Source organism: Colletotrichum destructivum, chromosome 9 (genome assembly GCF_034447905.1).
Source record: "Colletotrichum destructivum chromosome 9, complete sequence".
In the NCBI taxonomy this organism is placed as follows: domain Eukaryota; kingdom Fungi; phylum Ascomycota; class Sordariomycetes; order Glomerellales; family Glomerellaceae; genus Colletotrichum; species Colletotrichum destructivum.
In genome coordinates this window covers 3,373,297-3,395,652 of record NC_085904.1, presented here as the reverse complement: position 1 = coordinate 3,395,652, position 22,356 = coordinate 3,373,297, and the positions used below count along the sequence as shown (strand labels likewise).

Sequence of the window (22,356 nt, the reverse complement as noted above, 5' to 3'; positions counted from 1 at the left end):
GAGACTCGTCGCTTCCTCCATCAGCGTCCCCGCTTGATACAAAACCGGCCCTGATGGTCGTCTTGGTCTGATCAGGGCACCTCGGCCCCAGGCTCAGTACTGCGGCGCGGTTTACGCGAAGGCTCTTCCGTCCTTCTTTCAACAGCTGTAACTCTCGTCCTTTCAACCTGTCGTCCTCTTCCCCTAGGGGCATATCCTGCTCCCTTCTCGACAGTGCGTCAGGGGTAACGGCTAGCTTCCCGGGCCTATACTGGATAGTGAAGTTGTACTTAGACAGTGTCTCTGCCCATCTAACTTGACGTTCGGTCAGTTGTCGCTTTGTAGTAAAGTACTTAAGGTTGAGGTGGTCTGTGACGATGGTGAATTCTCGGACGCTTCTGAGCTCTGCGTCCCAGTGCTCTAAGCACCGTATTATGGCAAGCAACTCCTTGTCGTGAATAGGGTAGTTGCATTCCGCGGGGAGATTCTTCTTCGAGAAGAACGCTACTGGACGTAGTAGACCCTCTTCATCGTACTGAGAGAGTGTACCTCCGATCACATATCCGGAGGAATCCGTCTCTAGTACGGTTTTTCGTTCTGGATCCCAGTGCGCTAGTACCGGCGCACTGATCAGACGGGCCTTTAGGTCCTCAAAGGCGTCCTGGCACTCTTCAGACCATACGAACGGGGTGTCCTTCTTCGTCAGGGCAGTGAGGGGTCGGGCGACGGCTGAGAATTGGGGTATGAACTGTCGGTAATAGTTGGCAAACCCCACAAAGGATCGGACTCCCCTTACTGATCGGGGCGTTTCCCATAGCTGTATAGCCTTGACTTTCTCAGGGTCGACTCTTAGACCCCTTCCTACCTCGACAATGAATCCGAGGTATTTCACGCTTTTTGCCTCGAAGTCGCATTTGTCGATATCGATCTGTAACCCTGCCTCCTGCAATCTGATCAGGACCTTCTTAACCTTGCTTCGGTGATCTGCGAGCGATCCGCTCGAGTAGATCAGAATGTCGTCGATATAGGCAGAACAGAACTCATCAAGGTAGTCCCTCAACGTGTGATTGATGTATCGCTGAAAGGTCGCCGGGGCCCCAGTTAACCCGAAGGGTGTGACCATCCATTCGTACAGGCCGTACCGGGTGCGGAATGCAGTCTTCCATTCCTCCCCTGCCTTTATCCTGATCTTATGGAAGGCTGCAATAACGTCTAGCTTTGTTAACCACTTGGCTTGTGATACCGCCCTCAGCGTCTCGCTGATCAGGGGGAGAGGGTATCGATCCTTCTTCGTGATTGCGTTCAGACCTCGGTAGTCAACACAGAATCTCAGGCCTCCGCCAGGCTTCTTCACGAAAAGTACGGGGGCGGAGGCCGAGGAGCTGCTAGCTCTAATGAACCCTTTGTCCAGCAGGTCGGTAAGGGTCTTCCGCAGCACTATCAGTTCCTCCCTGGACATACCGTATAGTGGTCCCCAGGGGGCTTGATGCTCTCGGCCGTTGTTGTCTTTTTCCAGGGGGATCTCGTGGTCTATCCCCTTCCTGTGCGGCGGAAGCTTCTCGGCCTGATTACGGTCAAAGACCGGAAGGAACTGGTGATAGTGTTTAGGGAGCTTGTCTCTTGGGTCCGTCTTCTTCTTAGGGGCCAAGGCTTTCTCGATATCCGCGATACTTGCGGCAAAAATTCTCATACCGGTACCTTCCGCCGGGTTTTCCCGTCTCTCGCGCCTGATCAGGGCCATGAACACTGATGCCGCCTGCTTCTGTAGAGGAAACCGGTGATCCTCCTGCCCGGGTTTCCTTCCTTGTACCGTGTGGTTTGCTACTCCAATATGCAGGGAGTTGGTTGCTGGGCGGACGACCACATCATCGTCTTTCATCCAGGATTGTCCAAGGATCACGTCGTCCTCCTGATCAGGGATGACGTAAAAGAACAATCGTCGTCTCTTGTACCCGTCGATGTCGATGCTGGCGTACGTGACGGTGTCTATAGCCCCAGGCACTGTGACGTTGACCTGTTCGAGGGCTCTCGGTGGTATGCTGATACGCGGCAAGCGGAGTTTCGTAGCGTAGGTGTCGCTGATTGTGGCGTAAGTGAGGCACCCGTTATCCACCAAGGCGTAGGTGTAATGGGTGTTATTGATTCCGATGTTAACATAAAAGGGCTCACTATCCATGTTCTTCCTAACACTCCGCCACTCCTTTCTTGCTTCTACCTCCTGGCGGCGCTTTTCGCCAGGAGTTACTCTTTTCCCGAGTCTTCTGAGGTCTGGTCAGACTCCGTCTCGCTCGATTCCTCCGAGCTACTCTCGGCAACAAGCTTAGTCTTGGACTTCTTGACTTTCGACTTCTTAGTCTTTGCCTTCGGAGGTTTCTCTTCTACGTCCTCACAGTGCCGAGCGAGGTGCCCTGGCCTCCTGCACCTATAGCACAGGAAGTCTTTGGTCCTTACGTCCCTCTTCTTCCCTCCCTGGTCAGGGGCCTTGGTCTTACTGACCTTGGTAGGCTCCCAGTCCATCTTGTCGTGAGGTGGTCTTGTAGGGGACTTAGGCTTTGCCTGACCAGGGGTAGACAGCCTTCGTCGCTGCCTCTCTTGGCGTTCCTGAGAGGACTGGTTGTCTAGGCGAGATCCGATCTTCATTAAGAGCCTGGTGTACTCGGGGTAAGATTCCGGGATATCAGCCACGCTGATCAGGTGGCTGCGTAGGGTCGCATTCAAGGCTCCTTCAAGGTAGTTGATTCTTACAACGTCAACCCATTCGCCTCCTCCGCTCTCGGCCAGTTCCTTCTCGAACTTAGGGAGGAAAACAGCAAAGCTCTCGTACTCTTTCTGGCGGAGCGTTCGTAGTCGGCTGAGTGCCCTGGCCTTGGCGTTTGGGTCTCCATAGCAACTTTCCAGGTAGCTCATGAACTGGTCGGGCGACTCTTCTCCGTTTGCTCCACCCTGAGCGTAGTACGCTGACGCCATTGCTTGAGCTGTACCATCCAGCCTGGCGTATATATATCCAAATATATCAGCGTCACAGTCAAAGGCTCTCCTATCTAGGCGGATCTTTCCTTTCATCTCCAAGAACCAACGTCGGAAGTTTTTACGGGTACCATCGAACTTCGGAGGGTCGGGTATCTGGTGTTTTCTTCGGAGCGCGGTTATCGGTTGAGCCTGATCAGGGGGGGTGGAGGTTGCAGTCGTTGTAGGGGTCTCGTTTGGGGTCGTTGTCGGGTGCCTAGGTGCGGCTAGGGCTTGCTGCAGCAGTCGAATCTGCTCTCCGTGGGCCTCTCGTTCGGCCGCTTGGGTGGTTCGCATCTCCTGTAGCTGGGCAGCCAGCTGACTGATCAGCTGCACCAGCTGCTGTGGATTCTCAGATGGTTCGGCATTCATATTGCCCTCCATGTCGATAGCTCCCGCAACACACTGTGTTCTCTGGGGCTCTTCCGGTCTATCCTTTGTCCCGCAACCACAACGTGGTTCTGTTGAGACTGGACGGGGTACTCCTGATCAGTCCTACTCTGATCGGGTCCACGGGTTCTGTAGCTATTTTGGTTGACGGTCCCTTTTTCAACTAAGCTACGAGGCTCTGTCCTCCAGCCTCCGCCAGACCGCTACTTCTAGAGAAAGGCTCCGACGTCCTTAATCGCGCAGACTCTGGCCGTCCTCACTAGACGAACCGACCGTCTAGTATAGAGGATCCTGGTGTTTGGGATCTGAGGATAATGTAACGGTCCAAGGCGTGTGTATTTGCAACAGGCTATGGCGACTACTACGAGTATCCTCAGATGAGGATTAGAAGGGAAGAACAACAAATCTCCGCCTCGCAGCGGCCTGATCAGGGCCATGCGGCCCATGCCGCACTGGCCATCGGATTGTCGGCATCGTGGATTCCGTGGTGGGCCTGACCCGGGGTCGCCCGTGGCCGCGATATCCAGCAAGGCCTCATACGGGCCCAGCCCGTTACAGTTTCCTAGCTTTATTACCTTAGCTTCTGCTAATAGATACTACTATAGAAAGCTAACTATAATACATCTGCAGCAACGCAGGATATAATGCGCAAACTTATTAGTTTAAAGATAAAATGTCTAAAAAAGAGGATTTTAAGTAGTTTTAATTAAATTTCTATTGTTAGCGTTAATATATACCTAGATTTATAATGTAGTTGCAGTTAGGTAATCTGCTTGCTTATCTAATCTGCTTGCTTATTAACTACACTAAAGTATTTTAAAATAGGAATAAGAAAGAAGGTAATAAGTAGCTTTAACTAATTTTATATATTATAGCTTAATTAGCTTATGTAAAAGGTGTAAAGGTATAGGAAGGTAGCTAACTTGCTATGCAGGTACGTTAAGTAGCAATTAAAAAAGATTAGTAACAATCTATGTTGCTAGCCCCTTACAAAGCTAGATACCCCCTTTAGTGTTCAGCAATTACTGCATTTGGTTTCCCCTCTCCCCCCTCCGCGACCTACTGTACCCCTGGATTGATCGGTACTTTTCGCAGCCGTGACACCTCCAATGCGGCGGAAGTGGCAGCAGAGGGCTTGTTCTGGTTGATCAGGTCGAATGTCTCCGGGCCGACTAAGATATTCTGAGCAGGGCCGTTTCCTCATTCCACACAGAGGTGCACAGGATGCCCTCACCGCATGCCAGCACTCCGGCCACCTTCTCGAACGCAGGCACGTCGCAGTCGCAGTCGCAGCCGCAGCCGCAGCAGTACCGCCACCATCTCCCAGACCAGCAACAGAACCACCGATATCTGCCCCAGCAGGCGCATCAGTTCCATCGGATCCATCCCTCGTGGACGCAGCAACAACAACAGCAACAGCAGCTCCAGTCAAACCATAGGCAGCACAGACTGTCCCGGTCGTTCCCCTCGTCGACTTCTCACCTAGCTACCTCTCGGTACCAGACCGGCACACGCTCCGACCGACTACAGCCTCCGGTCTCTTCTTCGCTAGGTTCTCGTCCCGACCCGGGTACAGGGACATCGTTCTTGCGACAAACACCTTCTCCCCTTCCTCGGACCTCATCTCTCCTCCCACCACCACAATCTTCTACCCAATATTCGACGACCGCAATAGATATAGCCCACGAGGGCACCGTCACATACCCCGAATTCGACACCGAAATTTCGTCATACCTTGGACCGTCCATCAATCACTCGCGTTCGAGCAGCGCCCGTTTGTCAACCGAGGGAATCCGAGACCCTAACCACTGGTCTGCCTCTACAGCCTCGAGCCGATCGTCGGTGGCCCACTCTCATGCGCGCCGCGTGAGCATCGACACATCTGCGCTGCTTGATCCTAACAGCAACTCGGCAACGAACCAGTCGACCCAGAAACTGCCGAGACACAGAAGACGGTCCAACTCTAGCGAGGCTTCTTGGGACACACACAACGGTGGCGACAGGTTGCGCGCCTACTCACCCTCCGGACCAACTCGTGCCGCAGGCCTTTCTACGGGTTTGGTACCACATCAGCTTGACTTTTCCCTGACCACCGTTCCATCGCTCTCCAGAAACGCCGCGACGGCGACACCGGGTACGTCACGAGCTTCCAAGAGCGACTACGCAATTGAGCAAAACCAAGCCTGGGATGCATTCTCCGGCGCTGGCCGGAGAGGATCAGTCGTACCGGACCCATATCAGCTACCTTTTGCAGCCATGTCGTCCGATCGCAGTGGGGAGGCCTCTTTGATGAGGGGCCACTCTCGTAACCGGTCTCAGACCGCCAAGGGGAGTACCGATACTACTGGATCTACCCGTGGAAGGGATAGAGGAAACAGGCCCCCATCACAGAAAGCCATGCTTTCGCGGGCACTCCAAAAAGCAAACACGGCCGTTCAGTTAGATAATGCACAGAACTTCGAAGGCGCGCGACAAGCCTACGCGGAAGCATGTGACCTTTTGCACCAGGTGTTGGCCAGGACCTCCACAGATGAAGATAAACGGAAACTAGAGGCAATTGTGAGCGAATCGATGGCCGTATGTATGCTGCTCGGGAACTTAAGGCTGACGAGACAATAGCGCCGGACATACACCAGCCGCATCGAAGAATTAGATCAGATGGCTCCCGTCCAGCCAGTGCTAGGAGGAAAAGCATTGCCAGCACGACCCGAAAGCTTGGGACTACGCTTGAACCCCAGTTTGCAATTCGATGATGATGATCTGGAGGAGTCTGGTGGCCTAGAAACCGCGGCTCTCACGAGGATATTGAATGAGGGAAGTCGGAGTTCCGCGCATCATGGTGGCCCTGGGCTGGCTATTTCGCGGATGCAAGGACTCGGGGAACCTACGAGAGGACAGTCCTCGAGGTTGCCCGAGCAGTATCCTTTGCAGTCCTCGTTTTCGAGGTCACCACTACGTGAACGTACATCAGACGATCAACTGATTCTCCAAATACCCACCGAAGATGTGTATATGCCTCCGCCACTCTCACCGCGACGACCTCAATCCCCCAAACTCGATGGCCGAGGCAGTCCCGATGGACCGGTCAGATCAGACTTTTCTCTGGCCGCAAGACGAACTAGTCAGGGTCCTCGTCACATCCGAGATTCGAGTCGAGAGTCGAGCTCCTGGTTGGATCCTATCGACGAGTCTGGGGGTTCCGCAACCTCTTCCGTCCACTCACGGTCGTCTTCCTCTGTTGTGAGGCGGAAACACATCCGTGCCCCGAGCGGCGCTACGGAAGCCGAGTTTGACGCGGCATTGGATGCAGCTGTCGAAGCAGCCTACGATGATGGCTATGAGCCCATGGGGTTTTCTGAACCAGAAACCTATGGGTCAGACGACCCCGTCGTCGCGAAAGCGTTACGCAAAGTCAAATTGGCTAAAGAACGTGTTCGTCAAACGGAAAGGGAAGTATTCGAGCAAGTGAATGGAAGAGAACGACGGACGCAGAGCCGAGCAGAACAGCTCGATGGAGATGTCGCACACGAAGACTTTTATGACGACGGGTCTTCTGATGAGGAGGAGCGCATACTTGAGGAGATGACTCGTGACTACTCGGTTGACGAATTTGCCTTCAACCTGGCATCTAATCAAGTCGCAGCCAGAAACTCCGGCTCAAGCGACTTGGCCGAATCTTCCTGGCAAGCGACAGCGGAATCAACTGACGCAACAAGCGCGGATGTTTGCTCGTCACCAACTGATCCCATCGCTACATCCAACTTTCCTGGAGCCGGAAGCCCAGCAGTACCACCCCCAGTACAGGCCTTGCCTGAACTACCTGTAAAAAAGTCGTTCTCGGCATCAACGTCAGCCCCAGGGCCCGGGCAGAGTGTGCGGAGTAGACGGATGTCTGGTCAGAACCCCAAGCAACTAAAGATCGAGACATCCAAGTTTTCGCAGTTTGCCGACCCTGGGCGGCGGTATAGTGTAGCTCAAGCATCGAGCGGAATCCATGGAATCGAATTCGAAACTCCCGACATGAATGGCTCGACCGACGTGAACGACTCGGTTGGTCGGCCGTACTCGCCGCCTGAAGGTATAAGCCCGACTCAGCCAATTCCACCCACGCCGCCGCTTGGCCATTCTAGAAGCCAAGACAGCGAAGACTTCAACGAGAGTCATCCCGGCTCGCCGTCTTTTAGGCCCCCCCTAAGGAAGAATTTTTCATCTTCGAGTTTACGAAGCATGAGGAATCGCAACATGTCCTTGTCCAACTTGGATGACGCTTCTGATATGTCCCCTGGTACTCCACTAAGCACGAGCTTTGGTATCAACGGCAGGCACCCGGCGATGCCAACATTGCCGACACCATTGGCGGCGGCTTTTAGGGATAAGATTACGTCAAGCTCTGCCGGCGGCCTATATCTCTTCGATGATAGCCTCCATTCTCCCCAGAGTCCGAGCTCTCCCAACCCACTCCAAACCGATGCCCCGATCTCGCTGGAACCCTGTCCAACAGACTACATGCTAAGGCCATTTTGGCTAATGCGGTGCTTGTATCAGACGCTCGCCCACCCCCGCGGAGGTTATCTGAGTAACAAGCTTTTTGTTCCCAGGGACGTGTGGAAGGTAAAAGGAGTGAAGATCCGGAATGTGGAGGACAAGGTGGCAACATGTGACTATCTCACGGCAGCGCTCCTTAAGTTGGCGAGGGTTGATACGTGTGATGCCGATGCCGTTCTCGAGGAGATGCAGTCATTGGAGGGCATCTTGGAACAAGTTCAAGCCAGCTTGACGCGAAAGCTGGGGACTGATGTCGGCGTTCAAAGTTCCAGCATGCTATTTCGAGATGCCTCTAACTCGGCCGAGATCGAAGCGGCTATCAGCGTGCCACGTTCAGGTAGCGTCTCGGGGAAATCTTCATCCTTTTCGTGGAGACGACTCCGACCCAAGAACTCGGCGGCGGGCTTGAACAACTCGTTCAATGCCAAAGGGGCTGCTGTTCCAGAGAGCGGCAAGGAATCTCCAAGTTTGGAGACGCTACCCATGACGGACCATCCAACAAGTCGCCCATCGAAACGAGATCCGAGCAATGCGCAATTTACCGGACCGAACGCGCATTATATGGGATCCCTAGCCAGGCTATTCGACGCTGCTCAGACAATCGGTATGAGTCACCCCACGTTGCTGTTTTACTTATCTTTTCGGGGGCCACAAGTGCACTAACAATCACCTGCAGACCAGATTGCCCGTCAGGTCGAAGATCCTGGCTTAAGGCACGCCGATAAGACACAGGTTGGCCTTGAACTGTGCACCCGACACGCGGCAGAGTTCTTTGGCTTCTTCATTTGTCGATTTGTGCTCTCCGATTTGAGTGCATTGTTGGACAAGTTCATCAAGAGAGGGAGTGAGTGGGTTCTTGCATGAGATGAAGAGGCATCTGTCGCGAACGGAATTGCTTAGATGCGACGAAGTACGGATGCATGATTTTAGCGCTCGGTGAAGCAATTGTACCGAGTACCACATCGTGCGTTTTTAATCATGGGTGCATTTACGATAGGGGGCACAGTTGGGCCAAATTGCAAGGTCCTTCAACCAGAAACAGACGGAGACAACTAACTCCACTGAAGGGGGGCGGGGGCGGTTATTCTGACCCAAAACTACCTAGATACCAAAATATGTACAAATCTTACTTTGATCATTATCTCACAGCGTTTAACTAAACCGACATCTTGTAAAGGCATCTATCTATTAGTTGGGCTCCTTGCTGAGAAGTTGACGGTCGATACTTGAGACGATACAGTGCATGTGAAGAGTCGGCCGGTGTCTGTGGAGGGCCGGGTGGGCCTGGGCCGGGACCCGGGACCCGGGGACCCATGCGAGCTTGAATTGACAGTGGCCCAGCTTTTATTTACACTGAGGCCTGGTCTCAATCCTTAATACCTCGTCGTCTCTTGCGCCATTGGGGTACTCGAACGACAAGTCTGAGCCCGCTCGATGCCGAAAAAAACACCTTGATGCGTGGCACCCCAGCGACGAGCGTGCGCTTTACGCGGGACCGGTTGGTCGGTATTTCACGCCAATTACAACAACACTTCCGCCCATCCCGGCAGACCTCGACATGCAACATCTCCGCGCAATGGCTACAGCAACACCCGCCTCTGCAACAGAACCCCTTGATATGGAGTCGCCGTGGACAAAACCGGCCTTTTCACTGCTGCTCGCCGTGCTACGCAAAGCCGGCAGCGCCGTCGCGCTCCGCCCTTGAAGAACGAATCCTCGCGATCCCTATCGAGCGGTACCGAAACTTTTGCATAGTAGCCCATATCGACCATGGTAAGAGTACGCTTAGCGACCGGCTGCTGGAGATTACCGGTACCATCTCTGCCAGCGATTCAAACAAGCAGATCCTCGTGAGTAGTGCACAGCTGCACGCTACTGAGGCCAGGAAGCTGACTGAAGCATCCCTCCATAGGACAAGCTAGACGTCGAACGAGAGCGAGGTATCACCGTTAAGGCCCAGACCTGCACCATGATATACTGCTACAAAGGGGAGGATTATCTGCTGCACCTTGTCGACACCCCGGGTCACGTTGATTTCCGAGCCGAAGTAACGCGGTCCTACGCCAGTTGCGGCGGCGCGCTGCTCCTGGTCGATGCCAGCCAGGGCATACAGGCGCAAACCGTCTCCAACTTCCACCTCGCGTTTGCACAGGATCTAGCTCTTATTCCTGTCGTCAACAAGATAGACATGCCATCTGCCGATGTACCCCGAGTTCTTGAGCAGATGCAAACGTCGTTTGAACTGGACCCTTCTTCGGCCGTCCTTGTGTCAGCAAAAACTGGCAAGAACGTGGCGAATATCTTGCCCGCGGTTGTAGAGCAAGTGCCGCATCCCGTTGGCAAGATCTCAGAGCCACTACGGATCTTGTTAGTTGATTCTTGGTACGATAATTTCCGGGGTGTCATTCTCCTCGTCCGCGTCTTTGATGGTCAAGTCAAGGCTGGCGATAACCTAGTCTCATTCGCGACCGGCCACAAATACACCGTCGGCGAGGTCGGTATACAATATCCAAACGCCGTTCCGCAAAGTGTTCTTCGAGCTGGACAGGTCGGCTACATCTACTTCAATCCGGGTATGAAGCGAATTCAGGACGCGAAGCTCGGTGACACTTTTACAACTGTTGGGTCGGAGGATATCGTCAAGCCGTATCCGGGCTTTGAGGAACCAAAGCCGATGGTTTTTGTTGCAGCGTTCCCCACTGACCAGAGCGACTACACACGTCTCGCTGACAGTATCAGTCAGCTGGTTCTCAACGACCGAAGTGTTACCCTGCAAAAGGACTATTCCGAAGCATTGGGGGCAGGTTGGCGACTGGGATTTCTCGGTAGCTTGCATTGTTCCGTGTTCCAGGACCGGCTGAAGCAGGAACATGGCGCTAGCATCATCATCACCGACCCGACTGTACCAACCAAAGTCGAGTGGGCCGACGGATCCGAGACGATATACCAAAACCCGGCCGAGTTTCCCAGTCAGGATGAACATCGGATGCGTGGTGCAACTGTATACGAGCCGTACGTCCGCCGACTTTTCTCTACCCTCACCCTCGCCACTAACTCAACCCAGTTTCGTAACGACCACAATGACTCTCCCAGAGGAGTATCTAGGTCGCGTCATGGAGCTCTGCGAAAGTGTGCGTGGAGAGCAAAAGAGCTTCGAGTTCTTCCACGCCACTCAGGTTATTTTGAAGTACGATATACCTGCTGCTCAACTGGTAGATGATCTCTTTGGAAAATTGAAGGGTGCAACGTGAGTCACCCGAAATGCTGTATGGTCTCAGACACTGCGCTGACAACTTTGTCAGGAAGGGTTACGCCACTCTGGACTACGAAGACTCGGGATGGCGAGCGAGCCAGCTCACAAAGCTGCAACTTCTCGTCAACAAACAGCCAGTGGACGCAATTTGTCGCGTTATCCACATCTCTCAAGCCGAGCGTCTTGGCAGACAGTGGGTAACCAAGTTCAAGGAACACGTCGATCGACAAATGTTTGGTAAGTATCGTCCTGTTGTATAATGCAATTTTCATGATGGCGATCTGACACAGAGGTCTATTCAGAGATCGTTATTCAGGCGGTGGCAGGAAAACGGGTTGTCGCTCGCGAAACCATCAAACCGTTCCGAAAGGATGTGCTCGCAAAACTCCATGCTGCCGACATCACGCGCCGGAAAAAGCTGCTGGAGAAGCAAAAGGCAGGCCGCAAGCGTTTGCGGGCCGTTGGAAATGTGGTTATTGACCAGTCCGCCTTTCAGAGCTTTCTTGCCAGGTAGGAAACATGCCGAATTAGAAACGGACTGGTTCAAAATATCTTGCCTTAAGCTAGCAGTCTAAAGTTCTGCCATGGCCTGCGAAAGCGCCCCTGCTGTAAAAAAGCATGTAAAACTTCGATGTAATAATATTCACGGCCCTTGCAGCAATAGTATCCTCCTGTCTTGTTATTTCAACGTGCGACACCGGCCCCCACTACAGCTTACATGGCCGTGTACGATCGTACCCTAGACAAGAGGTATTCGTTACAAAAGCCTATTATCCGACGTAAACGACGTTGTATCTTGACTGTGGCTTTCGCCCTGAGGAGGTGCATCAGGGATTGGCAAATCAGAGCCGATGACTACGGGATCGGGCCAAGACTTGCCGAGCCCCCCATTGAGCGTTGCTTCAAGCTGTTTCAGCTTTGGCGGCTGGTCAGGTTCGTTGCATTCATCCAGCTCGAATACTCTGTAGTCCCCGTTAAAGAACCAGTGTCCTGTTACACCAAGGCGCAAGAAGCCGGAGTGAGAGACGACCAAGATAAGCTTCTCCTTGTGCTCTCGTATATCTTGAACACCAGACCGAGCGCGATCCAGGATAGCTTCTTTCGTAAAAGCATACTTGGATCCTCGAGGGGATGTCTTGTCCGGGTATACGGGGTCTACGGCGGAAAAGTCAACCTTGGCAAACTCTGCCTTGAGGCCGTCGACGCTGCTACCCGTATCGCATGGTTTCGCCGAATTCTCTGGTTAGGGTTAGCGATGTGGCCTCTACGCCTCTTCACCTTTCATAAAACCATCCTCAACTCGGTCATTGGTACCTTGCCATCGGGCATCGGCCTGGATGCGCACACCCTTTTCGATCAACCAGTCCAGCGACAGTAGCGCGGTCTGTATTGTCCGTCTCATTGGGCTGACGATGATGAGAGCATCCGTCTCATCTCCGAAACGCTGCAATAAGTCCTCCCTCAATTCCTGGCATTGTTCTAAGCCCAGAGAAGACAGGCTAGGGTCATGGATGTTCCAGTCCTGTGTTGGCAAATTAGATCGTTGCACACTCGTGAGAAAGTTGACCGTAGTAGGGGTGACTCATGATCAACATTGTGTAGAGCTTGAGCGTGACGTATGAGCACTACGGTATGAGGCATCTCCGATGCTTGAGCGTAATGGGCGGGTTGATATAGTGAACTCCAGTTTGTTCGAAGGTGAACAATACGTAACCGACCTCCTGACCATTGATTGAATGTCTAAGACGACGAATAGAGGTATGAGACTTCTCCAAAAACGGAAATTATCCACTTGTACACACATGCAATAATGGGGTACACTGTCCTAGCCGGCACTTGCACATATTCTTTACATGCACATAAGACGGCCATAGCTGCTTGCCTAGCTCTAGCTAGTGACGCACGGTGTCGGTACCGCCAGAGGCGCGACGCGACAGCTCCGAAAAGTAACTGGGCAAGCCGTTGGGGATCAAAAGCCGCCCAGTATCGAAAAGTGCTTCAACATCACCACTACCACCAACGTCATCCTCTCTCGAACAACCAAGCCTGCTTTGGGAATCGACAAGCGCTAAGATGTCCGACGTCAGCGAATTGTTCAAGGTGAGCCCGTTCTCGATCTGGGTCTACGATCACATGCTGACCAGGTGGAAAAAGGCCGGCAGCGCTGGAAAGAGGAAGCTTGACGTAGTACGAGATCCCAGTACGTTCTTCCACTTGCGGTTGTGGTACTTTCCTGCACCATAATAGTCAAAACTGACACGGGGAAAGATGAAATATACAAATCAGTCAAGCTGAGCGCAGCTGATGCCGTCAGTCGACACACGAGCGCAGAAGATGCAACAGAAGATAATGATGCCGTTGCCGGGCCACCACTGCCACCTGTAGATGACGAAGACGGTGACTACGGACCCGAGATGCCCCCGGATGACGAAGAAGGCCGCTTCTTTGGCGGAGGAATCACAAAACAAGAGTCTGAGATTCTCGACTACGTAGACGGCCGCGGCGAGGAATCTGCTGCCCCCGAAAAGATCGATGCTGGCTGGGTCCGGAAAACCGCACTGAACTTTGAAAAGCGCATCACGAAAAATGCCGAGCTGCGCGCAAAGTTCGTCGATCAGCCTCCAAAATTTATCGAGAGTGAGGCCGATCTCGACGCCGCTATCAAGGACCTCTCCATTCTGGCAGAACACCCAGAATTATATCCCCACTTTGTTAAGTTGGGGTGCGTCGAGAGCCTGGTTGGCCTGCTGGCCCACGAAAACACAGATATCGCCATCGACGCTGTCGAAATCATTGGCGAGCTTATCGACGAGGACGTCAACGCAGCGGACGAAGATTGGGACTCCCTGGTGGATGCTCTCCTAGACGCTGATTTGATCGGCCTACTCGTGTCGAACTTCTCCCGCCTGAATGAGGATGACGAATCCGACCGCAGCGGCGTCTACCACGCCCTCGGTGTCATAGAAAATCTGCTCTCCAAGACGTCAAACGCGGAAAAGGTGGGACAGGACACTGCGCTGGTCAAATGGCTCTTGGAAAGGGCACAGCGTAAGGAATCTCCGGTCTCACAAAACAAGCAGTACTCCACGGAGCTTCTGGACATCATGGCGAATGCTTCACCAGTAACGCGGCGGAGACTAGCCGAGATGGATGCCGTCGACGTCCTGTTGCAGCTGGTGTCGGCGTACCGCAAACGCGACCCCGAAAAAGGAGGCGAGGAAGAAGAGTACATGGAGAATCTTTTCAACGCACTCGTTTGCATTGTAGACGAACCAGAAGGCAAACTAAAGCTTCTCGAGGCCGAAGGCATCGAGCTGTGCCTGATTATGCTCAAGGAAGGGAAGATGAGTAAGCAACCGGCAATGCGCCTTCTTGTGCACAGCGTCAACGACGATCTGGGTGGCGAGCTATGCCGAAAGGTGGTAGATGCCGGCGGTTTGAAGGTGCTCTTCTCTCTGTTCAAAAAGACAACGCAGCACCAGCGTGGGATGACGGAGAGTCTCTTCGAAATCTTCAGGTCCTTATTGCGGTTTCTCCCTGCTGATTCTGCCGAAAGGATCCGGACATTAGCCAAGTTTGTCGAAAAGGATTACGAAAAACTGGATCGACTCTATGAGTGCAGAAGGAGGTATACGTCCATGCTCGATGCACAGAACGAGAAAATACGGCAAGAACGAAGTGGCATGGATGCTGAAGAGGCCGAGGCCTCAGAGGGCGAGTGGTTCTTGAGGAGGATCGATGAAGGCCTTTACAGCGTTTGGAATATTGACGTCGCTTTGGCTTGGCTCATTGCCGAGGACGTTGGCGCGAAGAAGAGGATACAGAAGTTACTGGCCGCCGACGGTAAAGATCTGATGGCCATCAAGGCTACACTGGACGAGTACCGAGATGGCCTTGACGTCGACAAACCGGAGCACAAAGACCTGGCGGAAATGCTCACGACGCTCATGGACTTCGTGCGTTAGAGAGATATGCGTTTCTTTTTAAGAAAAGAAAACGGTGCAGGTTAGCTAGGTGTAATTCTACTACTGCTACTGTGACAACACTGGGGCAATGTGAGGTGTGCCTTCACCAAAGCCTTGTGGACGTGGGTTGTTCAAACTATCGTCCCATCGAGTTGCCTCGCCGCATTCATACAACCATGTCAAGCTATTCACGTGTCCGTAGCCCTTTCGCAGGACTATGGACTTCGTGTTTACACTGGATGTATACCGTAGTCCCGTATTTACGCTACCAATATGTTTGGATGCCACGCGGCAGACTCATGTTGTCTTATGCGGCGCTTGGTGCAACTGGCTTGACCTCGAAAACGGCCTTCAGGAGATCAGCGACGACCTTGTCTTGGCTCTTCTTTCCGGCGTCTTTGATCTCTTTGATCTTTCCCTCGGCCTCCTTGTTTGCCTCGTCCTCAGCCGCCTTGTTTCCATGAGAATGCTGCAGAAACTCGTTAGTGGCTCGTTGCTACTTGGGCCGTTTCTTACGTGGGCAACATACCTCGGACTCGAACTTCTTGAACTCCTCCTCCTTGGAGTTGCGGTACGCCTCGATCTCCTTCTTGGCTTCGTCGCGAGCTTCCTTTACCCTCTTTGTGCGGACTAGAAGGACACCGTCTAAGTATGTACCAAGATGTTATCGGCTTGCATTAAGTCGGGGGGCATACACTCTCGGGCTGCGATTGCGTTTGTTAGCATGGGTGGGTTTGAGCCAAAACGTTTCCGACAGCAGCATACCTTTCTGGACGATCTTGGAGGCTTCTCTCTCCGCCTGCATCCTTTGAATCAATAAAATGTCCCATGGAGTGACTTATGGCGGGGTGCACGTACGTCCAGGAGGGTTTGGATACCGGCCGAGTTCTGAGCCGACTGTAGAGCATCAAATCAGCATCCTGCCTCCTGAGAGAATGACGTCTCGCGTTCGTGTCGGGCATCCTAACCATTGTATTGTCGTCGAAGGTAGGTCTGGCGAGTGCAAAGGAGAAATCGACGGAGGAGTGCAGGGAGGTTTCGAGATGTCGGCCGTCGGTTGTCAGAGAGGGTGGAACGAACGGGGAGAGATGCGTTGGTAGCTGTAGTTGTCGACAAGGGCAAGCAGTGGGAGAGGCAGCTCCAGCCGGACGATGAGGTGCGTCCGCGTCGATACGTAAGGCAAGGTAGGAAACGGTACGTAGCTAAGCTCACAGTCCACCGCCGAAAAGTAGCACGCACTGTACACATGTACCTAAGTACTTACCTTCACCAACGACCCGCGCTTACAGCCGAGTGGAGAGCCATAATCTGGTGTACCTAGTGCTTTGGGCACATAGCTAGCCGTGTTAACGACATTAACAGTCACCACTGAGTTGACGCTGGCCTACTTACCTACTCAAGGTGGGCATACCTCAAGGCACTTCGTCGCCTGAGAGCGTCCACCCGCCGCGTCGGAACACCCACGGCGGGCGGATGCCTCACTGGGGACGAGGCTCAAATCCCGATACAAGACCACTTCGACCACAGTTTGCGAGATTGTCGCCCTTGGACTGCGCGAACATTGGATCGTCACCAACTTCGAAAACTAGAAACGAAATCAATTGACGCTGGCCATCATGTCCCGGGCCTCGAAACTCACACTTGCAGCGACCTCGATCTTCGCTGCTAGCACCATCGTCATCGTCCATTTTCAACAAAAATTCGAGAAAGAGGCATGTACTTGTTCAAGGCGACGACCAACACCCTGGGGAAGTCTAGCTAACCCACAGCCACTTGCAGGCCATGCACCAAGGTGTTGTTCGGGACATTGAACAGCAGCGAATCAAGCGTGAACGCCAACTCGACTTCGACATGCAGCGCGCTCTCGAAGAAGAGTATAAGCGAGAGCAGACGGTCCGAGAAGCAACAGCGCCGATACCACCTAGCACTGGTCGGTAGCATCGGTATTGACATCTCACTTCGCCATGGTGACGACGTCGGCGTGTTGGCCAGGAGCAGACCTGGCCTCTTGCGAAACATACTGCATGTTAGGGGATGTAGATGACCGAGGACCTGAGGAAGGAACGGAAAGGAAAATGGAAGACAGGAAGAGAGAGAGAGAGAGAGAGAGAGAGAGAGAGAGAGAGAGAGAGAGAGAGAGAGAGAGAGAGAGAGAGAGAGAGAGGCCTCAGTGATTCGACTCATCAGATGAGAAGAGGAACTGAGCACACTGACAGATATCGGCTCCAAGCAAAACTGCTCTCATCTTATTCTAGCGTCACCATTCAAAGCAACTCACTAGCATGGCAACCTGGTTGGGCCATGACTGTGATGGCATCAGATACGTCACGCATCCGGGACGATCAGGTTGCAAGCCAGCGTAGAGGGAGCTGTGCATAACAATATGTATTTATACCCATCTTCACCTGTACAAACTGTGAACCAAAAGTTCGGATGCATCAAACATCCCAATCGCGTCGAACGCATATCCTGTCTTTGTTATTCTTCCTTCTTTATTTTTGCATTGTATGATGGTACATGTCATTAGTGCAAGACACATAGAGGCGTCCATCTGTCATTCTACCGCCCGCTGATAATGTAGCTCGGGTGGCAAGAAATGTTTCCTAGCCTCTATGATGCCAAAAGCAATCATCCGGAATACTCCCATCCCCATATTCGCAAGCCCGTCCGACCACAAGGCGCACCATGCCACCTCGTGATTTTCCCTTTCCAGTGCTTCACCCGGCCCCTTCAGCAAAATCCCCTTTACCTGATGGACACTCCGGATCTGTTGGTGAACATGCGAGCTGCGATGTTCATCGATTGCAGTTCCTGGAAGAGGAGTTTCGCCGCATACGGAATGTGAATCTGCGCTATCTTCGTCTTGTTTTTGCATGGTCGGCACTCAAATGACTGCTTCGAAAGGTTTCTGTCCTCTGGTTAGCACGCTGCCCTACTTCATGGCAAGATTTGTGGAAAGAAGGCACTTACGCGATGGGCGTCATCAAGCCGCAAATCTCGCAAACGTGCACTCGGAATGCATCCGAGACCTCAAATAGTCTCTCCTTGAGGAACGATGCAGCACCGTGAGCAATCATGCAGTCACGCTCCATCTCTCCGAAACGCAGACCACCGTCACGGGCACGACCCTCGACTGGCTGTCTAGTCATGATCTGCACGGGGCCACGAGCACGAGCGTGAATCTTGTCGTCGACCATATGACGCAGGCGCTGGTAGTATGTCGGTCCAAAGAAGACTTGGGCTCGCAGCTTGCGGCCAGTATGGCCATTGTACATGATCTCAAAGCCTCTCGACTGATAGCCCTGATCCCGGAGGAGCTGTGAGACTGAGTCGACTGTCACGTCCGTGAAAGGAGTGGCATCGCCCTCCATACCCTTCAAAGTCGAGACTTTGCTGAGCAAACACTCGATCAAGTGAGCAATGGTCATACGAGACGGAATAGCGTGAGGGTTGATGATGATATCTGGTGTGATGCCTTCAGCGGTAAAGGGCATGTCTTCCTGACGATAGGTGACACCAATGGTGCCCTTTTGACCGTGACGCGACGCAAACTTGTCACCGATCTGTGGAATCTTTGTCGTCCTGACCCGGACCTTGACGTAACGGAGCCCGTCTTGATTGGTCGTGACAATGACCTGGTCCACGATACCGTTCTCAGTACTTCTGAGAGGAGTAGATGCATCACGCTTGACGTGTTGGGTCGTCCGCTGACCGAGTTCCGCGTTGTCCGGGCTGATGGGTGACGTCTTTCCAATAATGATGTCTTCTCCCGAGACACGGACGCCAGGGGCTACGATACCATCGTCGTCCAGCTTGTCGTATGTGCCGTGTTTCAGACGCAACGTGTCACTTCTGAAAGGCTTCTCAAACTGCTCAACCAGGTTGATTCCCACACGCTTTTCGCAGTCCGTGTAGGATCGGAAAAATAGACTTCTGAAGAGGCCACGGTCGATGCTGCTCTGATTCATAATCACGGAATCTTCCTGGTTGTAGCCCGAGTAACAGGCAATGGCGACGATGGCATTCTGGCCGGCTGGCAGCTCTCTGAATTTCAAGAACTCCATGGATCGGGTGGTAGCAAGCGGCTTTTGAGGGTAGTAGAGAATGTTGGCCATGGTGTCCATTCTGCGTGAGTAGTTCGTCAGGAAAAAGCCCATGGCTTGCTTTCCCATGGCAGACTGGTAAGTATTACGGGGAGACTGTCATCGAATTAGTCAGTGCAGTGGTAGGGGGCATGGGGATGGGTGATAAATACCTGGTTGTGATCGGGGAAGGGAATGATACTAGCGCAGATTCCAAGCAGCATACTGGGGTGGATTTCGCAATGGGTATACATGTGCGTTGTGGGATTGATCTTAGTCTTTAAACGACTGTTGGGGCCGTCCGTGTTGTCTTCGACCACTTGACCTTGCTTTTGCAGCCTGTAGATCTCCAGGTCCTCGGGCGTCATGCAAATCATGGCCGTCTCCTCCTCTTCTGCGTCGAGGTACTCGATGACTCCACTGTGAGCAAGTGATTCCCATGTAATCTTGTCGGCCGGGTTGTCCGGCGGGTTCTCTTGCTGGTCGCGCATCTCGTTGACCGTCGCCTTTTGCAGCACAAGCGAGCCCTGGGGCACTATGCCATTTGCGCCTTGCTCCACGACAAAGACGGGCCTCATGACTCTGCCGGCATCAGAGAAGATCTTGAACTCACGGTCTCGAATATCACGAACAAGAGACACCTCGTGAGAAATAACGTTTCGCCGACGGGTACCCTGGACGTCGGGTACCAAGATTCTCGGGTCCTGGTGAACGCCGACCCAGACACCATTGAGAAACACCTTGGTGGCGTTAGGATATCTCAGCGGCTCGTACTCTTCGAGCACTTCCATGCCTCTTTGAATCATGTAATCAATGATAGGTTCGGCGGGCGTGCCCACACTGACGTAACACATGAGCGACAGGTTCTTGACGAGACCACAGGCTTGACCCTCGGGGGTTTCTGCCGGGCACACCAAGCCCCAATGAGTGTTGTGTAGCTGCCGAGGCTTCGCCAGCTTGCCATCACGACCGATAGGGGTGTTCGTACGTCTAAGATGGGACAAGGTGGACGCGAAAGTGTACCGATTCAACACCTGAGATACACCGGCCGTTGAACTCATGGCCTTCTTCTGATCGCCCCAGTTGCCGGTGGCCAGGGAGTACTTCAGGCCGTTGGAGAGGGTCTGCGGCTTGACACCAAGGGTCAGACTGAACTGCCGGTTTGACTCAACACAGCGCTTGAGATGGCCAGACAGCTCCTGATTCATGCGACGAACGATGTTGCGGAAGAGTTTAGCGAGAAGGGGACCGGCAAGGTCGAGACGCTTCTTGCCAAAGTGATCACGATCGTCGGTATCGCGTCGGCCCAGCGCGCACTGGAGCAGCTTGTGGACCATATAACCCAGGAAGAATGCCTTCCGCGTCTCGCTACCTTCGCTCTGTGAGATATGCGGCAGGGTCTCTTTTTGAAGGATGTCCTTGGCAGTTCTCACGCGCTTCTCTCTCGGAATGTTGTGATTGCTGCCTCGCTTGCCGATAAAGTCGAGAGCAACCTCCCTGTCCTGGATGCAGAAAGCCTCCTCGATGCATGGTCGCAGCATCTCGAGCATCTGGCTATCATTTCGGTCGTAACAAATATGATTGAGGATGTCCTCGTCGGACACCACGCCCAACGCTCGAAAAACGATGGCAATCGGCAGGTCAGCCTTAACATAGGGCAGACTGCAGTGGATTGTCTGACCGTACCCGCCCTTTGCTGCATCACCCTTACTGTAAAGCTTCAGCATCATGCTGGAAATCAACCGGGAGCCTTTCTCGAGGGCACTGCGAATCTCGGCCGTGTAGGAATAAGGACTCGGCTGGGCCTTCTTGAAGACCTGAACAATGTTGGCGGCCGAGCGCTCCTGGGCGATGAGCACCTTCTCACTGCCGTTGATGATGAAGTAGCCTCCCTGGTCGTACGGACACTCATTCAACATGAACAGGTCATCCTCCTGTTCGCTGCTCAGATGGCAAATCTTGGACTTGACCATAATCGGCATTCTTCCGATGAAGATCATATCCTTCATGTCATCCGACTTATTCTTGTCGGCACCGTAATCTTCGCCACTTTCTTCCTCTTCCCACTCAAGCTTGGTAGGGTGTTCGCCAGTGTTGGCAAGCTCGTCCTGCTGCTCCTCGTCGAGCTCATTCAACGGGATAGGCTTCTCTACCGCAATTGAGACCTTCTTGGTGATCTTAACGTACAAGGGACTCGCATAGGTGAGGTTTCGATCGCGACACTCGTAGGGAAGTAGCGTTGTGACTTTTCCATCAGCTTCGGTAATGGAGGGTCGGGAGACCATGACGGTGCCAAACTTGACTTCATATCGGCGGAGCGCGATGACCTTGTCACTGTCGGACATGGGGTTCGGTTGGTCTAGGGTGATTTGGGAGTACTCGTCAATGAGTTCCTGAACGGTGGAGGAGGTGAACTCGTCGAAAGAGTCGACTTGTTGGGAAACCAGGCCCTTGGACTCAAAGAATGAAGAGATTACAGTCCAGCAGTCCTCGGGGGTGATACTGGTGTCGTCTTCCTCAACGTAGCCATCGTAGTCGTATTCGTCGTAGTCGGCCATTTTGACAATTGAAGGCGGCGGCGCACGCGTATGCGGTGAGTCGTAGTCAACAGCAAGAATTGTGTATTTCCTTGGGACTGAGACTTGTGCAATCTTCCTTCCGTGTGTCGGCAATCAAGGCGCGAGTGAGGGCGGGGGTTGCGATCGATTGGGGGTTGGTGGCAAGAGATGGAAAACCACAATGATGATTAACAATCACGACGCAGAGCCCAGGCGGTTTTGCCTCTTCAGCTCGGTCGGAGCATTCGCGAGAGGGGAAAAGGAAACAAGTCCAGCCGTGAAGTTTCGGTGCCGTTCTGCAAGGCGCTGTCGATAGGAGATGCGACGTGGTGGTAGGTGGTAGTCAGTACGCGAGACAAACGATGAGCCTCGTTGAGTATTGTTTTTTTCCTCGTCCCAAAATCCCGTCCAGACAGGAGGCAGGCGCAAGAGACAGGCCGAGAGGCTCAAGAACGCGGCAAGACAAATGGGCTAGCCTTTTTTGTGCTAGCGCTCCATCGGATGCTGAGTGCCTGTGCCTCGCCAATGGAAGCTGCGTCTCAGCCGGCAGGTGCTCCACAAGAGCTCTATCGTCACGT

At 53.2% G+C, this 22,356-nt stretch overlaps 7 protein-coding genes across 7 annotated transcripts; 4 read left to right on the top strand and 3 right to left on the bottom strand.

Annotated features, from left to right (window-relative positions):
• The first annotated feature begins 4,410 nt into the window (after positions 1 to 4,410).
• On the top strand, positions 4,411 to 9,024 carry CDEST_14125 (Putative MIT domain-containing protein). Its single transcript, XM_062930281.1, has 3 exons — positions 4,411 to 5,934; positions 5,995 to 8,524; positions 8,597 to 9,024. Exons 1-3 carry the CDS (start codon positions 4,600 to 4,602, stop codon positions 8,782 to 8,784), a joined length of 4,053 nt encoding a protein of 1,350 aa, XP_062786332.1. The 5' UTR covers positions 4,411 to 4,599; the 3' UTR covers positions 8,785 to 9,024.
• Positions 9,025 to 9,289: 265 nt separating this feature from the next.
• On the top strand, positions 9,290 to 11,884 carry CDEST_14124 (Putative small GTP-binding protein). The gene is made up of 5 exons (XM_062930280.1): positions 9,290 to 9,770; positions 9,833 to 10,932; positions 10,985 to 11,167; positions 11,223 to 11,410; positions 11,476 to 11,884. Exons 1-5 carry the CDS (start codon positions 9,375 to 9,377, stop codon positions 11,685 to 11,687), a joined length of 2,079 nt encoding a protein of 692 aa, XP_062786331.1. The 5' UTR covers positions 9,290 to 9,374; the 3' UTR covers positions 11,688 to 11,884.
• Positions 11,885 to 11,929: 45 nt separating this feature from the next.
• Positions 11,930 to 12,815, bottom strand: CDEST_14123 (Putative histidine phosphatase superfamily, clade-1). The gene is made up of 3 exons (XM_062930279.1): positions 12,767 to 12,815; positions 12,464 to 12,695; positions 11,930 to 12,412 (listed from the first exon to the last, which is right to left on the bottom strand). The coding sequence occupies exons 1-3, from the start codon at positions 12,812 to 12,814 to the stop codon at positions 11,931 to 11,933; spliced, it is 762 nt and encodes a 253-aa protein (XP_062786330.1). The 5' UTR covers position 12,815; the 3' UTR covers position 11,930.
• A 281-nt stretch (positions 12,816 to 13,096) lies between these two features.
• Positions 13,097 to 15,174, top strand: CDEST_14122 (Putative beta-catenin-like protein). Its single transcript, XM_062930278.1, has 3 exons — positions 13,097 to 13,273; positions 13,328 to 13,373; positions 13,442 to 15,174. Exons 1-3 carry the CDS (start codon positions 13,247 to 13,249, stop codon positions 15,136 to 15,138), a joined length of 1,770 nt encoding a protein of 589 aa, XP_062786329.1. The 5' UTR covers positions 13,097 to 13,246; the 3' UTR covers positions 15,139 to 15,174.
• Positions 15,144 to 16,331, bottom strand: CDEST_14121 (Putative vacuolar (H+)-ATPase G subunit). Its single transcript, XM_062930277.1, has 6 exons — positions 16,107 to 16,331; positions 15,997 to 16,035; positions 15,904 to 15,937; positions 15,834 to 15,842; positions 15,668 to 15,768; positions 15,144 to 15,607 (listed from the first exon to the last, which is right to left on the bottom strand). Exons 1-6 carry the CDS (start codon positions 16,107 to 16,109, stop codon positions 15,446 to 15,448), a joined length of 348 nt encoding a protein of 115 aa, XP_062786328.1. The 5' UTR covers positions 16,110 to 16,331; the 3' UTR covers positions 15,144 to 15,445.
• Positions 16,332 to 16,574: 243 nt separating this feature from the next.
• CDEST_14120 (uncharacterized protein) lies at positions 16,575 to 17,489 on the top strand. Its single transcript, XM_062930276.1, has 2 exons — positions 16,575 to 16,850; positions 16,918 to 17,489. Exons 1-2 carry the CDS (start codon positions 16,755 to 16,757, stop codon positions 17,074 to 17,076), a joined length of 255 nt encoding a protein of 84 aa, XP_062786327.1. The 5' UTR covers positions 16,575 to 16,754; the 3' UTR covers positions 17,077 to 17,489.
• Positions 17,490 to 17,500: 11 nt separating this feature from the next.
• On the bottom strand, positions 17,501 to 22,168 carry CDEST_14119 (DNA-directed RNA polymerase II subunit RPB2). Its single transcript, XM_062930275.1, has 3 exons — positions 19,394 to 22,168; positions 18,109 to 19,337; positions 17,501 to 18,046 (listed from the first exon to the last, which is right to left on the bottom strand). The coding sequence occupies exons 1-3, from the start codon at positions 21,776 to 21,778 to the stop codon at positions 17,884 to 17,886; spliced, it is 3,777 nt and encodes a 1,258-aa protein (XP_062786326.1). The 5' UTR covers positions 21,779 to 22,168; the 3' UTR covers positions 17,501 to 17,883.
• Positions 22,169 to 22,356: the final 188 nt, after the last annotated feature.

What these genes read in the sequence shown, in the direction of transcription:
- CDEST_14125 (XM_062930281.1), top strand. Translation starts at nt 4,600, where the DNA reads ATGCCCTCACCGCATGCCAGCACTCCGGCCACCTTCTCGAACGCAGGC. An exon ending in AACGGAAACTAGAGGCAATT is followed by an intron (nt 5,935 to 5,994) that starts GTGAGCGAATCG and finishes ACGAGACAATAG; the next exon opens with CGCCGGACATACACCAGCCG. An exon ending in CGACGCTGCTCAGACAATCG is followed by an intron (nt 8,525 to 8,596) that starts GTATGAGTCACC and finishes AATCACCTGCAG; the next exon opens with ACCAGATTGCCCGTCAGGTC.
- CDEST_14124 (XM_062930280.1), top strand. Translation starts at nt 9,375, where the DNA reads ATGCGTGGCACCCCAGCGACGAGCGTGCGCTTTACGCGGGACCGGTTG. An exon ending in ATTCAAACAAGCAGATCCTC is followed by an intron (nt 9,771 to 9,832) that starts GTGAGTAGTGCA and finishes ATCCCTCCATAG; the next exon opens with GACAAGCTAGACGTCGAACG. An exon ending in GGTGCAACTGTATACGAGCC is followed by an intron (nt 10,933 to 10,984) that starts GTACGTCCGCCG and finishes AACTCAACCCAG; the next exon opens with TTTCGTAACGACCACAATGA.
- CDEST_14123 (XM_062930279.1), bottom strand. Translation starts at nt 12,814, where the DNA reads ATGCCTCATACCGTAGTGCTCATACGTCACGCTCAAGCTCTACACAAT. An exon ending in ACGCTCAAGCTCTACACAAT is followed by an intron (nt 12,696 to 12,766) that starts GTTGATCATGAG and finishes TTGCCAACACAG; the next exon opens with GACTGGAACATCCATGACCC. An exon ending in CAATGACCGAGTTGAGGATG is followed by an intron (nt 12,413 to 12,463) that starts GTTTTATGAAAG and finishes AACCCTAACCAG; the next exon opens with AGAATTCGGCGAAACCATGC.
- CDEST_14122 (XM_062930278.1), top strand. Translation starts at nt 13,247, where the DNA reads ATGTCCGACGTCAGCGAATTGTTCAAG. An exon ending in ACGTCAGCGAATTGTTCAAG is followed by an intron (nt 13,274 to 13,327) that starts GTGAGCCCGTTC and finishes AGGTGGAAAAAG; the next exon opens with GCCGGCAGCGCTGGAAAGAG. An exon ending in TGACGTAGTACGAGATCCCA is followed by an intron (nt 13,374 to 13,441) that starts GTACGTTCTTCC and finishes ACACGGGGAAAG; the next exon opens with ATGAAATATACAAATCAGTC.
- CDEST_14121 (XM_062930277.1), bottom strand. An exon ending in GTATCCAAACCCTCCTGGAC is followed by an intron (nt 15,938 to 15,996) that starts GTACGTGCACCC and finishes CAAAGGATGCAG; the next exon opens with GCGGAGAGAGAAGCCTCCAA. An exon ending in TCAAGAAGTTCGAGTCCGAG is followed by an intron (nt 15,608 to 15,667) that starts GTATGTTGCCCA and finishes GAGTTTCTGCAG; the next exon opens with CATTCTCATGGAAACAAGGC.
- CDEST_14120 (XM_062930276.1), top strand. Translation starts at nt 16,755, where the DNA reads ATGTCCCGGGCCTCGAAACTCACACTTGCAGCGACCTCGATCTTCGCT. An exon ending in AACAAAAATTCGAGAAAGAG is followed by an intron (nt 16,851 to 16,917) that starts GCATGTACTTGT and finishes AGCCACTTGCAG; the next exon opens with GCCATGCACCAAGGTGTTGT.
- CDEST_14119 (XM_062930275.1), bottom strand. Translation starts at nt 21,778, where the DNA reads ATGGCCGACTACGACGAATACGACTACGATGGCTACGTTGAGGAAGAC. An exon ending in CCTTCCCCGATCACAACCAG is followed by an intron (nt 19,338 to 19,393) that starts GTATTTATCACC and finishes ATTCGATGACAG; the next exon opens with TCTCCCCGTAATACTTACCA. An exon ending in GGCTTGATGACGCCCATCGC is followed by an intron (nt 18,047 to 18,108) that starts GTAAGTGCCTTC and finishes ACCAGAGGACAG; the next exon opens with AAACCTTTCGAAGCAGTCAT.